At 46.1% G+C, this 16,924-nt stretch overlaps 1 protein-coding gene across 3 annotated transcripts in view; it reads right to left on the bottom strand.

Annotated features, from left to right (window-relative positions):
- Positions 1-16,924, bottom strand: part of lats1 (large tumor suppressor kinase 1) — a 46,641-nt gene that overhangs the window by 7,655 nt on the left and 22,062 nt on the right. For 2 of the 3 annotated variants that reach the window (XM_070884812.1, XM_070884813.1), the window contains exon 5: positions 6,136-6,718. In XM_070884812.1, coding sequence (XP_070740913.1) covers positions 6,136-6,718 — 583 coding nt within the window. Of the gene's footprint in view, positions 1-6,135; positions 6,719-13,017; positions 13,301-16,924 lie in introns of those variants that run through there. The other variant, XM_070884814.1, reaches the window with a different exon arrangement.

Raw genomic sequence — 16,924 nt, 5'->3', positions numbered from 1 at the left:
GCCAGGACTGCAGAGCTTTAATCTCATCCGTAGATTGTGGGATCGCTTAGCTGTTTCTAGCATGCTGCTTCCACTGTTTAGCATGCATATAGTCCTGTGTTACAGCTTCCCCAGGTTGGCACCTCATTTTTAGGTACACCTGGTGCTGCTCCTGGCATGCTCTTCTACACATTGCATTGAACCAGGGTTGGTCCCCTGACTTGATGGTAATGGTAGAGTGAGGGATATGCCGGGCCATGAGGTTACAGATTGTGGTGGAATACAATTCTGCTGCTACTGATGGCCCACAGCACCTCATGGATGCCCAGTTTTGAGTTGCTAGATCTGTTCTGAATCTATCCCATTTAGCACGGTGGTAGTGCCACACAATGGAGGGTGTCCTCAGTGTGAAGATGGGACTTTGTCTTCATAATGACTGTACAGTGGTCACTGCTACCAATGCTGTGCAGGACAGATGTATCTGCGATAGGTAGATTGGTGAGGACAAGGTCAAGTAGTTTTTTCCCTTGTGTTGGTTCTGTCACCACCTGCCACTGGCCCAGTATGGCAGCTATGACCTTCAGGACTCGGAGAGCTGAGTCAGCAGTGGTGCTACCGAGCCACTCTTGATGAACATTGAAGTCCCCCACCCAGAATACATTCTGTGTCCTTGCTATTCTGTGCTCTTCCAAGTGCTGTTCCAACATGGAGGAGTACTGATTCATCAGCTGAGGGAGGGCGGTAGGTGGCAATCAGCAGGTGGTTTCCTTGCCCATGCGTGGCCTGAAGCCATTAGTCAATGTTAAGGACTCCCAGGGGCACTCCCTCCTGACTGTATGCCACTGTGCTGCTACCTCGGGTGGGTCTGTCCTGCCGGTGGGACAGGACATACCCAGGGATGGTGATGGAGGAGTCCGGGGCATTGGCAGAAAGGTATGATTCTGTGAGTATGACTGTCAGGCTGTTGCTCGACTAGTCTGTGTGACAGCTCTCCCAATTTTGGCACAAGTCCCCAGATGTTGGACTTTGCAGGGTCGACTGGGCCGGGTGGTCCGTCCGGTTTTATTCAGATTGTTTCTCGTAGCTGTTTTGTTACAACTGAATGGCTTGCTCGGCCATTTCAGAGGGCATTTAAGAGTCAACCACATTGCTGTGGGTCTGGAGTTACATTTAGGCCAGACCAGGTAAGGACGGCAGATTACCTTCCCTAAAGGACATTAGTGAACCAGATAGGTTACAGACGTATCATGGCGAATGGATTGCTGGTGAAATATTCACGGCAAGCTCCTTGCCCAGATTGAACTTACAGTTGGGAGCTCCCAATCAGAGAGATTCAGGAAGTTGTATACAGCTACAGCTCTTAGAGCTTCAGCTGTCAATTGACGACTGCATTTCTGGCTCAGCAGTAAAGAAATTGCTGGCCAAAAGTTTCACCAGAGGAAAGTACAGATAGCCAGAGAACGTCAGCGGGTGCCTGCAAGTGCAGGAAGAGGCGCTCACCTGCTTTTAGTCCCCCCCTCCCCCTCACAGAAGTGTACACTCAGGAGGTGGCCCAATGAGAGGTGCTGCATTCCACAGCCAAATGGCCGGGGATCAGAGGAGGAAAAGGTTTACTAAGTGTGCCAAAGTAAGGCGTGGCCATTTTTGCCAAGAACTAGCAGATAGGCAAAGTATGAATGCTAGAGTTCCCATGCAACCGGTCACGCCAGAACTAAGGCTGAATGCCAAGTTTTAGATGATATTACAGTTCTTTGAGCATCCCGTGAATGCCCATACTGTAGCAGGGCACACTATTTTTGCACTTACACCACCATTTCTCTCAGCCCCGGTCTCTAAATTGTCAGACTGCTCGTCCAACATCCAGTTCTGGATGAGCAGACATTTTCCCTAATTGAATATTGGGACAACCAAAGCCATTGTTTTCGGTCCCCGCCACAATCTCCGTTCCCCAGCCACTAACTCTATCCCTCGCCCCAGCTCCTGTCTAAGGTTGAACCAGACTGTTCGCAACCTTGGTGTCATATTTGACCCTGAAATGAGCTTTCGACCACATATCCACAGCATAACCAAGACTGCCTATTTCAACCTCCGTAACATCGCCCATCTCCGCCCTTGCCTCAGCTCATCCGCTGCTGAAGCCCTCATCCATGCCTTTGTTACCTCTAGACTTGACTATTCCAACGTACTCCTGGCTGGCCTCCCACATTCTACCCTACATAAACTAGAGGTGATCCACCACTCAGCAGCCCGTGTCCTAACTCGCACCAAGTCCCGCTCACCCACCACCCCTGTGCTTGCTGACCTACATTGGCTCCCGGTTAAGCAACGCCTCGATTTCAAAATTCTCATCCTTATTTTCAAATCCCTCCATGGCCTCGCCCCTCCCTATCTCTGTAATCTCCTCCAGCCCCACAACCCAACCCCCAAGATGCCTGCGCTCCTCTAATTTTGCCCTCTTGAGCATCCCTGATTATAATCGCTCAACCATTGGTGGCCATACCTTCTGTTGCCTCGGCCCCAAGCTCTGGAACTCACTGCCTAAACCTCTCCACCTCCCTTTCCTCCTTCAAGACACTCCTTAAAACCTACCACTTTGACCAAGCTTTTAGTCACCTGCGCTAATTTCTACTTGTACGGCCCAGTGTCAATTTTTTTAAAATCTCAATACGCCTGTGAGGCGCCATGGGACGTTTCACTGCGTTAAAGGTGCTATATAAATACACGTTGTTGTTACAACTGGATCATTTGGGGTATTTGTAAAGGCGCATTTTATAACAAAACCTCACTTGGCCAATGGACACAGTTTCCACTCTACATACTCCTCAAACTTCGCGTCTAAAAACTATTTCTCTGCTTGCAGGATGAAGTGGCCCATAACAGATGGAGACAAACCTGAACAGGAGAAGGATCTGTAATTTTCAAGTCTTTTTTCACTGGTTCGCCAGAGGTCACAGAACATTGGGAGAGGGGTCAATGTTAAGCCAGAGGCCTTGTACCGTCTTTTCTCCCAGTCATCCTTTCCCAGTTGCCCATTCCAGTCCTAGCTCGCTGCGTTGCTCAAACCTGAGCAGAGCTTCAACCCACACATCCATTGTCTCATCAAAACCGTCTACTTCCAACTCCCAAACATCTCCATCCCAATCTCTCGCTCAGTACCGGAGACCCTCTTCCCCGAACTCTGACTCCATCAACTCCTCAACCTATCTCCTGTCCCATACAAAATCCCATTTACCCATCGCCCTGCTCCTGGCACACCAATACATTTTCATTTTCGTCCTCAAATCCCTCCCATGCTCCTACCTAGCTCTGCAAGCTCCTCCTGCCCTACATTCTGCCTGCTCCCCCTCCCTCCACTTTATCGTCAGTGGCAGTTTGGCTTTCGGCCTTAGATTTGCTTTTGTAATTTATTTTGTCTTGTTCAGTTCAAGAGCTGCAACTTTGGTTGCTGCACACAAAAAAAAAAAGAGTTCCTCAGCGTCCTTTCTGCGATTTAGACATGGATGAGACATGGTGGGTGGGGGGTGAGGTACATTTACAACATCCTTATTGAACTGCTGTCCATAGACTTGAGAATGGCTGAGGAAACTGGCCTTCGCAAGATCCACTTGATTAGGTTGATCTGATCACAGCACTTAAAGTTTATGCCTCCAGATCTTTCCAAGACACATGCAACAGCAGTTGATCATCAGATGACTGACTGGATGCTCACTAACTCTTTTATAAATCCCCATATGGAAAGCTGGTATGGCACGCCTGGATGGGTTGGAGAGGAATTTTCCCAGATTTTGTTTTCCCCAATTGGCCTGGGTTTTTAATCTAGTTTTTGCCTCTCCCAGCAGATCATATGGCTCCGGTTGGGGTGGAGTGTAGAATGTTTTAGTATAAGGGGTGTCGCAGTTGTGTGAGGCGGACTGGTTGGGCTGGGTGCTCTTTGCTTTTCCGTCATTGTTCATAGGTTTATATGTAACCTTCAGGGCTGCTGACCGAGGGCCGTGTGGCTCTTTGTCGGCCGGCGTGGACACGATGGGCCGAAATGGCCTCCTTCTGCGCTGTAAATTTCTGTTTCTATGATATTTTTCTTTTTCTATTTGCCAGGATTCCAAAAGTGCAGGCCATGATTGATGGGACACATGTGACAATCTGGGCCACAGTCTACAGAAATCACAATTATTATGCAGTATAGCCCTGTAAAAAGCATGCACATAACGTCACCACACGGCGAGGAGCCACCATGGAGGTAGACAAGGTTGCCCAGCATCAGCTTACGGCAGAGCATGATACCGAAAATTATTCAGAAGAGATGCCGTGGAAGCTTAGAGCACGGAAGCTGACTGCTTGGCGAATTGTGTTTGTACTGGTTCTTTGCTAGAACAAATGCCAGCTAACTACTTATTTTTAAATTCATTTTAATAATTCAGGAGAGACTTCTTTACTCAAAGTGGTGAGAATGTGGAATTTGCTATCACAAGGAGCAGGTGGAGGCGAATAGCAGAGTGGCATTTCTGGAGAAGCTGAACACGAGGGAGAAAGGAACAGGAGGTTATGTGGATAGAGGGAGATGAAGAGGGGTGGGAGGGATTCCCTTTAATTTATTTGGGGCTGTCGGCCCCTTTAACGGGCTGCATGGCCCATTCAAGTTCCCACGCACGCACGGTTTTTCCTACTGTAAAGCCGGCAAGCGGCCTGTGCCAGAGCTCCAGACAGCTACATGGCCGTACAACTTAAAGGGAACTTCGGTGGGAGGAGACTTGTGTGGAGGATAAACACTGGCATAGACCATTTGGGACAAAGAGCTTGTTTCTGTGCTGTACATTGTATGTACAGGTACAAACTCCGAAATCCGGAAACCTCGGGACCAAGGCCATTCCAGTTTTTCCGGAATTCGGAACAGAACAGCGGCAGTGGGTGAATCAAAATCCCAATGCTGTCAGGGAGAGCACCTATGGGTGATTCAAAATCCCGATATCATCAGGGAGAGCACCTATGGGTGATTCAAAATCCCGATATCATCAGGGAGAGCACCTATGGGTGATTCAAAATCCCGATATCGTCAGGGAGAGCACCTATGGGTGATTCAAAATCCCGATACCGTCAGGGAGAGCACTTATGGGTGATTCAAAATCCCGATACCGTCAGGGAGAGCACCTATGGGTGATTCAAAATCCCGATACCGTCAGGGAGAGCACCTATGGGTGATTCAAAATCCCGATACCGTCAGGGAGAGCACCTATGGGTGATTCAAAATCCCGATAGCGTCAGGGAGAGCACCTATGGGTGATTCAAAATCCCAACACTGCCCCATGCTCTTTCCATAGCTCTATAGCTTCCTCTGCTTCAAATGATTAGAAAGAGGCAGGAGTGGAAGAGAGAAGAAAGTGAAGGAGTAAATAAGTGAGTCGAAAGTAAGGAGAAACAGACATATTGGATAGTGAGAAAAATGATAATGTAAACTTTGCAGTCATTCTTTGCAAGCTTATGATCCGTAGCTAGTGGAGCAGAAGCTTGAAGACTTTTCTAGGTAGGGCCCAGCTAGATAAAAATGTCACAACTGTGGATATGGACTTTCCAGCAATCACATATGCAAACACTGAGGTAGGCAATGAGTCACGTGTAAATACTAAGCTGGAATCTCACTTGGGGAACCAGAGTTACAAATTCTGATTGGGGAGCAAGCTTGTCCTTCTGCCCAAACCCATTACGCCATGACACTATGCTTAATATAAGAAATAGCAGGAGTAGGCCATTTGGCTCCTCGAGCCAAACGTCTAAAGACTCTACAAGACAGAGGTACTTGCAGACATACTGCCCCGAGCAGCAGAGAAACTCTTGGACTTCTCTTCACGAAGCCCTTCCCCGGCCTCAGTCCACATCCCTGCAGCAGCCTGGTGCCTCTCTGATTTCCCTTCTGATGGAAAAGGGCTTACAGGCATCTGTGGCCCAACTCAACAATGTCAAGGACAAGATAGAGTCCTTGTCCACAAGTCCCACTCTGGTGCGCTTCCAACGGGGGCCAAGAAGCTGATTGTCTGGATTATCAAGTCTCAGGACTATATTAAGGTAATTAAAGTAACTAATCAGGTTGAACAGAGCAGCTATTAACAGTTCCTTAAGTGCAGTAAAATTCCCTTACCATATGGGTTAGCAAATGTTACTTACCACTTTGGTAATACTTGGAATCGTGGGTCCATCGGAAACCAGTACACAGCCCAAAGTCAGTCAGTTTTATATGGCCATCTCGGTCAATCAGGATGTTATCTGGTTTGATATCCCTATGAATGAAGCCCATTTTGTGGACACTTTCCACGGCACAGGTCAGTTCAGCAATGTAGAATTGTGCTAGAGGTTCTGGAAAGATGCCCATTCGGATTAGGAGACTCATCATGTCTCCTCCTGGAATGTAGTCCATCACAAAGTACAGGTTGTCTCGGTCCTGGAATGAATAATAGAGTCGAACCACCCACTCATTGTCAGCTTCCGCCAAGATATCCCGCTCAGCTTTCACATGAGCAACCTGGTTCCGCAGCAACACATCTTTCTTCCTCAGTGTTTTCATAGCGTACAATGCATTGGTATCTACTTTCCGAGCTAGGCAGACCTCCCCAAATGCACCGATTCCCAGGGTCTTGATCTTCACAAACATGGATTTATCCATCTTTGCCCTTTTTAGGCGAATATAATTCGACTCTTTTTGGCACAACATCTTGTGCATCTGATCTTGGGCATCTTTTGACAACCCAACCTACAACCAAATAAAGCAAAGACAGATCACATTTTCAAAATGAAGTCCTCAAAATATAACTTCTGATTGCACACTGTACAATTTATTCAAGAACAGATCAACAATGTTAAATAGTTTCCAATTCATTTCCTGTAGTGTTGTATACGGGGCGTCAAAACCAAGTGAAGCCTTTAGGTGAAGTGGGATAGTTGGACAAAGGCACACAGACACAGTTTAACCACCATTTTATCATACATACTGTCCTTATTTTAATATTTCCATTATAAACTCCTATGTCCACATACATAATGGGAACCATTTATGTCAACTTGCATGCTGTAATGACACCCTTCTGCCAGTAACAGGTCCCACTGATGAGAGGATGGAACTACGGCAAGACAAGTTTACATGGACAGTTACCTTGCTCAATGTGGATAGAGGCATTTATAATGGAAAAGCTGACAGGAAATGCCCATAGATATTAGATTTTAATATATTACAGATACGATTTGCTTAGTATTTTAAACATTCAAATGTTTATTGTGCTGATATTGCTTGATAAGATGCCACAAACTGAAAATAGCATCAATGCTAAACCTATGACATACTGATGATTAGAATGAGTTATATGCTCCTTTCTAAAGCTTTGCTGCAAAGGGAACGAGTTGGGACCTTCCGGTCCAAAACTCTCCTTCGATAAAAATGGGACAATTTCTTCTTTGTCTCCCTCTCTCTAATTATCAACTCAGTCCAATGACAGGAATCCATACCTTTGAAACAGGTGACTTGGGAGAAGCTGCTTTTATCATCAGGGCAATTACTGGAGGAAAATAGTCCACTGTTTCATGTTATGATAGATTTCACCCCTCCTTCATTGCACAGACCAGAGATCAGACACAGAAGGAAATAAGGAAGTGGCCCTAGAAATAGTGGATGCATTGCTGGTCATTTTCCAACAGTCTATAGACTCTGGATCGGTTCCTATGGATTGGAGGGTAGCTAATGTAACCCCACTTTTTAATAAGAGGGAGAGAAAACAGGGAATTATAGACCGGTTAGCCTGACATCGGTAGTGGGGAAAATGTAGGAATCAATTATTAAAGATGTAATAGCAGCGCATTTGGAAAGCAGTAACAGAAAACGGTCCAAGTCAGCATGGATTTAAGAAAGGGAAATCATGCTTGACAAATCTTCTAGAATTTTTTGAGGATGTAACTAGTAAAGTGGATAAGGGAGAACCAGTGGATGTGGTGTATTTGGACTTTCAAAAGGCTTTTGACAAGGTCCCACACAAGAAATTAGTGTGCAAAATTAAAGCACATGGTATTAGGAGTAATATATTGATGTGGATAGAGAACTGGTTGGCAGACAGGAAGCAAAGAGTAGGAATAAACGGGTCCTTTTCAGAATGGCAGGCAGTGACTAGTGGGGTACCGCAAGGTTCAGTGCTGGGACCTTAGCTATTTACAATATAATGATTTAGATGAAGGAATTGAATGTAATATCTCCAAGTTTACAGATGACATTAAGCTGGGTGGCGGTGTGAGCTGTGAGGAGGATGCTAGGAGGCTACAGGGTGACTTGGACAGGTTAGGTGAGTGGGCAAATGCATGGCAGATGCAGTATAATGCAGATAAATGTGAGGTTATCCACTTTGGTGGCAAAAACAGGAAGGCAGATTATCTGAATGGTGACAGATTAGGAAAAGGGGAGGTGCAATGAGACCTGGTTGTCATGGTACATCAGTCATTGAAAGTTGGCATGCAGGTACAGCAGGCGGTGAAGGCGGCAAATGGCATGTTGGCCTTCATAGCGAGAGGATGAGAGTATAGGAGCAGGAAAGTCTTACTGCAGTTGTACAGGACCTTGGTGAGGCCACACCTTGAATATTGTGTACAGTTTTGGTCTCCTAATCTGAGGAAGGACATTCTTGCTATTGAGGAAGTGCAGCAAAGGTTCACCAGACTGATTCCCGGGATGGTAAGACTGACATATGAAGAAAGACTGGATCGACTAAGCTTATATTCACTGGAATTTAGAAGAATGAGGGGGGATCTCATAGAAGCATATAAAATTCTGACGGGATTGGACAGGTTAGATGCAGGAAGAATGGTCCTGATGTTGGGGAAGTCCAGAACCAGGGGTCACAGTCTAAGGATAAGTGTTAAGCCATTTAGGACTGAGTTGGGGAGAAACTTCTTCAGAGAATTGTGAACCTGTGGAATTCCCTACCTCAGAAAGTTGTTGAGGCCAGTTCGTTAGATATATTCAAAAGGGAGTTAGATGTGGCCCTTATGGCTAAAGGGATCAAGGGGTATGGAGAGAAAGCAGGAATGGGGTACTGAAGTTGTATGATCAGCCATGATCATATTGAATGGTGGTGCAGGCTCGAAGGGCCTATTCCAGCACCTATTTTCTATGTTTCTATAACTAACAGGGAGGGAGAGAAAAGATTAGGGCTCCCGCATTAGGTTGCATTTCAGTACTCCATCAGCTCATCAATGTATTTGTCATGGAAATTCCAATTGACTCAGGAAATTCCCACCAACTGAGAAAAAGATCAATAAAATGAAATTATTATTTAAATATAAATTTCTAAGATGTTTATTGAAGTTAGTAAAATGTGGTTGTTTATTTGCAGGGCAATAACAAAGAAATACAGTATCAACTCAGAATAATACAAGCTTGCCTTTCACAACTTCAGGATGCTCCAAATTGGTTTACAGTCAATGGAGTGTTGTTGTAATGTATGAAACGCAGCAGCCAATTTGTGCACGGCAAGGTCCCACAAACAATGGCCAGATAATCTGTTTTCGGTGGTGATTGTTGGCAAGAACATCAGGGAGAACTCCCGTGTTCTTCTTTAAATAATGCTATAGGATCTTTCAAATCCACCCGAGAGGGCACACAGAACATAAGAAATAGGAGCAGGAGGAAACCATACGGCCCCTCGAGCCTGCTCCACCATTCAATAAGATCATGGCTGATCTGATTTTTATCATTCAAAAACCTGTATCTCCACCTTAAATATATTCAATGACCCAGTCTCCACAGCTCTCTGGGATAGAGAATGTTACAGATTTACAATCCTCAAAAGAAATTCCTCCTATTTTCCGTTTTAAATGGGTGGCCCCTTATTCTGAAATTATGCCCACTAGTTCTAGATTCCCCACAAGGGGAAACATCCTCTCTGCATCTACCTGGTCAAGCCCTTTCAGAATCTTGCAGGTTTCAGTCAGATCCCCTCTCATTCTTCTAAACTCCAATGAGTATAGGCCCAACTTGCTCAACCCTTTCATTTCAGGAATCAACCTCGTGAACCTTCTCAAGTATATCTCTCCTTAAATATGGAGACCAAAACTGTAAGCAGTACTCTAGGTGTGGTCTCACCAACGCCCTGTACAGTTGTAGCAGGACTTTCCTACTTTTATACTCTATCCACCTTACAATAAAGGCCAACATTCCATTTGCCTTCCTGATTACTTGTTGTATCTGCATACTCACTTTTTGAACTACAGTTCAATGTCTCATCCGAAAGATAGAACCTCCAACAGTGTTGGACTGCACAGAAGTGTCAGCCTAGATTATGTGCCCAAGTCCATGAAGTGGGGCTTAACTCCCAGACTCCGAGAGGACAGTGCTAGCACAGAGTTTGAATGATCACTTGGGGCCCCTCCATGCCCAATTTGCCTCATTGCCAACTCTATGCAGCTATACGTCTCAAAGTGAACAAATGATCTCCCAGTCACACTATAAAATGAGGACCTGGTTCGAGATGTAGCAAGGATTACTACTTGACAGTGTCTTAATTCTTTGAAGAGGATACATTCCACACATTGCTGGCATTAATCTGGTCTGGGGAAACTATAGAGAGGGCCGACTGTCAACACACACTCAGGTGGTTACTTCATTACCATGCAGTACATTAGGCAGCTTACACGTCACAGTGTCAGTTTGCTTCAACCAACACTAACTCTACAACCGGAATAAAACACATGTACTCCCTTCAAGGCCTAAGGGGACAGCCAGTGGCAGTATGGGGAATGAAAACAAATTACTAGCTAGATCAATCTATATTCGTCAATCTGTATCCCCCACACGCCACTGGAAACGCCACAGAACTCAAGGCAAGGGCGATTCCAGCTGCAGGATACATCTGCTAAAATTAGTTTCAGCTTTCACTGTCAAGAACAACTAAATGGAGTTATCATAGAATCTAACAGTAGAGGAGGCCGCCGTTCAGCCTATTGTGCACGTGCCAGCTCTTTGAAAGAGCGATTAAATTAATCCTGCGCCCTGTAGATTTATCTTTTTCAAGTTATTTATTCAATTCCTTTTTGAAAGTTATTACTGAATCTGCTTTCAGGCAGCGCGTTACAGAGTTGGGAGTCTGTTTTGGGAGCTGTGGGTCTATAAACCAAGGCAGGTGGGACAAAGTGTCATGACTCGATGACAAGCACTGGAAATGGTGGTCATGCCCTCCTACCACACTTGCAGTGGAGCTCGAAGCTTTTTGCAATACTCGAGATGTTGCTGAGGGCTAAGGAGAATTGTTCTGATTGTAACGCTATTAAACTGGAGTGATCCCAGTCTTCATGTCAGATAAGTAGCTGGAGAGAGTAGCAATGGTGACTGGTTCAATGGTGAAAGTAGAGAGATAGATGTGGATGCCATGGAGACACATGTGGACGGTAATGCTATACTTATAAATATACCCAGGGTCAGCTGTGGCTCAGTGGTCGCACTCTCACCTCGGAGTCAGAAGGTCACGAGTTCAAGTACCACTCGAGAGACTTGAGCACAAAAAAAATCTAGACTGACACTCCAGTGGAGTGCTGAGGGAGCGCTGTGCACAAATTGGCTCACGCGTTTCCTACATTGCAACAGTGACTACACTTCCAAAAGTCCGGTGGTCGTGAAAGACGCTATAGAAATGCAAGCCTTTCTTTCTTTTTACCCGCAGAGAGGACCAAGGATACAACTCTAAGTATTCTAGGGACCAAAAGGGTACAGCACGAGAAACCACTGGAGGAAATGTAGTGCCAAATAGAATTGAAACCATGATTGAACAGCATCACGAGATGGACAGTTGAGGAATGGCATTGAAATTGGATGAGAAGGCAGCAGCAACCAAGATTGAACCGGCGAGAGGGATAAAGCATACTATCCTTTTCTTGAGACAAAACATTGTTCAGAATTGCTCCAGCTTACTTCAACCAGTACTAATAGAGGATGCATGCACACAGGCACCACAAGAAATAGAGGGGCAGAAATCTTGCACGTGCATGAAACGAAGCAAGTATGAGAATGGAGACCACAGGGAAAATGCCGAAGCTGTGGGAACAGAACAGAAGTTATGTCCCTTGGCCTTGTCAGTGGCAAAACATATTTAGACAGATTTCCTACAGGTGACGGGCAATTTCAAGAGTAAATTGCAAAAAAAATTCGGAACCATTCCGTTTTTAGTGTGCTTCTTACGATTATAAATGTGGATTTTGCACCTGTATATTGGTTTGAATGTCAGCTTGGCTCAGTTGGTATCACTCTCACCTCTGAATAACAAGGCCCCACTCTCCAGAATCTGACCACACGATGCAGGCTAACACTATAGTGCAATACCGAGGGAGTGCTGCATTGTCAAAGGTGCCATCTTTCATGCAAACTGTTAAACCAGGTGAATGTTAAAGATGTAAGAGAAAAGCCTGTTGCTCTGGCCAAAATTCTTCCCTCAACTACCACCAAATAAAGAGATTAACAGTAAATGTTTATAGCACCAAAAACAAGGCTATTTGATCCATCATTTCTGTGCCAGCTTTTTACTAGAGCAATCTAAAACTAATGCTTTGTAACTTCCACTGCTTCAAATACTTTTTTTCAGATTTCCATTAAAAGATGCCTTGGTCTCTGTTTCAACCACTCTTTGTGGCAAACCACATCTACTACAACCCCTCAATCAGATTGTCAGCCCTGGCTCAGTGGGTAGCTCTCTCGCCTCAGACAGAAGATTGGAGTGGGACATGGGTGCACAAAGACTTAAGCACAAAAATCCAGGCTGACACTCCAGTGCAGTGGCTGAGGGAACGCTGTACCGTTGGAGGTGCCGTCTTTCAGATGAGACGTTAAACCGAGGCCCTGTACGCCCTCTCAGGTGGACATAAAATATCCCGTGACACTATTTCGAAGAGCAGAGGGGTTCTCCCATGTCCTGGACAATATTTATCCCTCAATCAACATCACAAAAACAGATTATCTGGTTGTTATCACATTGCTGGGCATAACTGGGAACAGTAGCATAAAGGCAACGTCACCCTGGACTAGTAATCCAAGGCCTGGATTTATGATCCAGAGACGCGAGTTCAAATCCCGGAATTTAAATTCAGTTAATTAATTTTTTTTTAATCTGGAATAAAAAGCTAGTAATGGTGATCATGAAACTATCGGATTGTCATTAAAAACCCATCTCGTTCACTAATGTCCTTTAGGGAAGGAAATCTGCCGTCCTTACCAGTCAGCGATGGTGTGACTCCAGACCCACAGCAGTGTGGTTGACTCGTAACTGCCCTCTGAAATGGCCCAGCGGGACACTCAGTTGTAATAAAACCGCTACAGAAAACAATAAGAATAATAAAACCGGGGGACCACCCGGCATCGACCCAGACTCTGGCTATGGACACGACACACCCAGTCAGCCCTGCAAAGTCCTCCTCACTCACTTCTGGAGACTTGTGCCAAATTTGGAGAGCTGTCCCACAGACTAGTCAAACAACAGCCTGATATAGTCATACTCACAGAATCATACCTTTCAGCCAATGTCCCAGACTCCTCCATCGCCATCCCTGGGTATGTCCTGTCCCACTGGCAGGGTAGACCCACCAGAGGTGGCGGCACATTGGTATACAGTCGGGAGGGAGTAACCCTGGGTGTCCTCAACATTGACTCCGGACCTTATGAAGTCTCATGGCTTCAGGTCAAATATGACCAAGGAAACCTCCTGCTGATTACCACCTACCGCCCTCCCTCAGCTGATGAATCAGTACTGCTCCATGTTAAACACCATTTGGAAGAAGCACCAAGAGTAGCAAGGGCACAGAATGTACTCTGGGTGGAGGACTTCAACGTCCATCACCAAGAGTGGCTCGGCAGCACCACCACTGACCGAGCTGGCTGAGTCCTGAAGGAATTAGCTGCCTGACTGGGCCTGCAGCAGGTGGAGAGAACACCAACACGACTTGACCTCGTTCTCGCCAATCTACCAGTCGCAGATGCATCTGTCCATGAAAGCATTGGTAGCAGTGACCACCACACAATCCTTGTGGAAACGAAGTCCCGTCTTCACACTGAGGACAACCTCCATCGTGGCACTACCACCGTGCTAAATAGGATAGATTCTGAACAAACCTAGCAGCTCAAAACTGGGCATCTAGGAGTCGCTGTGGGCCATCAGCAGCAGCAGAATTGTATTCCACCACAATCTGTAACCTCATGGCCCAGTATATCCTTCACTCTACCATTACCATTAAGCCAAGGGACCAACCCTGGTTCAATGCAGTGTGTAGAAGAGCATGCCAGGAGCAGCACCACGCATACCTAAAAATGAGGTGCCAACCTGGGGAAGCTGTAACACAGGACTGCAGCATGCTAAGCAGTGGAAGCAACATGCTACGGACAGGGCTAAGCGATCCCACAATCAACGGATCAGATCAAAGCTCTGCAGTCCTGCCGCATCCAGTCGTGAATGGTGGTGGACCATTAAACTAACGGGAGGAGGAGGTTCCATGAATATCCCCATCCTCAATGATGGCGGAACCCAGCGCCCGAGTGCAAAAGACAAGGCTGAAGCGTTTGCAACCATCTTCAGCCAGAAGTGCCGAGTGGATGATTCACATCGGCCTCCTCCTGAGGTCATCGTCACAGAAGTCAGCCAATTTGGTTCACTTCACGTGATATAAAGAAACGGCTGAGCGCACTGAATACAGCAAAGGCAATGGGCCCCAACAATATCCCGGCTGTCATGCTGAATACTTTTGCTCCAGAACTAACTGCTGTGGAAGCTCAATCATTGAGTATATTCAAGACAGAGATGGATAGATTTTTGGATATTAAGGGAATCAAGGGATATGGGGATAGTGCAGGCAGGTGGAGTTAGAAACATAGGGCTCAAGTTTTCACACGATAAAAAACGGGCGCCCCTCCGAGCTGGGCGCCCGTTTTTCGCGCCTAAAAAAAAACTCGCGATTCTGGAGCGTTCTGCAGCTCCTTGTCTGCCTGGCGCGGCGCCCAGGGGGGCGGAGCCGATACTCGCACCGATTTTGTAAGTGGGAGGGGGCGGGTACTATTTAAATTCGTTTTTTTCCTGCCGGCAACGCTGCGCGTGCGCGTTGGAGCGTTCGCGCACGCGCAGTGTGAAGGAAACATTGGCACTCGGCCATTTTTGTAGTTCTTTGTAACCGTTTAATTTTTGAAATTTTTTTTTTTATAAAAGCACATTGCCATCAGCACTTTCAGCCTTCTCACTGTCTCCTCCCCCCCCCCCCGCGGGAAGAACGGACGCCTCCTCGCCCCCCCCCCCCCCCCCCCCCGCGCGCGGGAAGACCGAGCGCCGCCTCTCCCTCCCCCCCCGCGGGAAGAATGAGCGCCTCAGGCTGACTGCAGCATTCTCCGTGCCTGAAACACTTTCACACAGGTAGGAAGATGGTTTATTTAATCTTTTCTTTGCTTATAAATGTTTATTCAGGTTGGATTTATTTGTATAATATTTGTAGAAGTATAAATAAGGATTTATTGTAGAATTTAATGACTTCCCTTCCCCCTCCCCACCCACCTCGTTCTGGACGCCTAATTTGTAACCGGCGCCTGATTTTTTTAATGTGTAGAACAGGTTTTTTCAGTTCTACAGAAATCTTCACTTGCTCCATTCTAACTTAGTTTGGAGTACGTTTTCACTGTGGAAACTTTGAAATCAGGCGTCAGTGGCCGGACATGCCCCCTTTTGAAGAAAAAATTCTGTTCCAAAGTAGAACTGTTCTACCTGACTAGAACTGCAGAATAAAAATGTGGAGAATTGCGATTTCTAAGATAGTCCGTTCTCCACCAGTTGCTCCTAAAAATCAGGCGCAAATCATGTGGAAACTTGGGCCCATAGAAACATAGAAAATAGGTGCAGGAGTAGGCCATTCGGCCCTTCGAGCCTGCACTGCCATTCAATGAGTTCATGGCTGAACATGCAACTTCAGTACCCCATTCCTGCTTTCTCGCCATACCCCTTGATTCCCCCTAGTAGTAAGGACTTCATCTAACTCCTTTTTGAATATATTTAGTGAATTGGCCTCAACAACTTTCTGTGGTAGAGAATTCCACAGGTTCACCACTCTCTGGGTGAAGAAGTTTCTCCTCATCTCGGTCCTAAATGGCTTTCCCCTTATCCTTAGACTGTGACCCCTGGTTCTGGACTTCCCCAACATTGGGAACATTCTTCCTGCATCTAACCTGTCTAAACCCATTAGAATTTTAAACGTTTCTATGCGATCCCCTCGCATTCTTCTGAACTCCAGTGAATACAAGCCCAGTTGATCCAGTCTTTCTTGATATGTCAGTCCCGCCATCCCGGGAATCAGTCTGGTGAACCTTCGCTGCACTCCCTCAATAGCAAGAATGTTCTTCCTCAAGTTAGGTGACCAAAACTGTACACAATACTCCAGGTGTGGCCTCACCAAGGCCCTGTACAACTGTAGCAACACCTTCCTGCCCCTGTACTCAAATCCCCTCGCTATGAAGGCCAACATGCCATTTGCTTTCTTAACCGCCTGCTGTACCTGCATGCCAACCTTCAATGACTGATGTACCATGACACCCAGGTCTCGTTGCACCTCCCCTTTTCCTAATCTGTCACCATTCAGATAATAAGTCTGTCTCTCTGTTTTTACCACCAAAGTGGATAACCTCACATTTATCCACATTATACTTCATCTGCCATGCATTTGCCCACTCACCTAACCTATCCAAGTCACTCTGCAGCCTCATAGCATCCTCCTCGCAGCTCACACTGTCACCCTAGTGTCATCCGCAAATTTGGAGATACTACATTTAATCCCCTCGTCTAAATCATTAATGTACAGTGTAAACAGCTGGGGCCCCAGCATAGAACCTCGCTATCCCCATATCCCTCGATTCCCTTAATATCCAAAAATCTATCGATCTCCATCTTGAATATACTCAATGATTGAGCTT

Source organism: Pristiophorus japonicus, chromosome 7 (genome assembly GCF_044704955.1).
Source record: "Pristiophorus japonicus isolate sPriJap1 chromosome 7, sPriJap1.hap1, whole genome shotgun sequence".
Classification (NCBI taxonomy): Eukaryota; Metazoa; Chordata; class Chondrichthyes; family Pristiophoridae; genus Pristiophorus; species Pristiophorus japonicus.
This window is presented reverse-complemented; position numbering and strand designations above follow the sequence as displayed.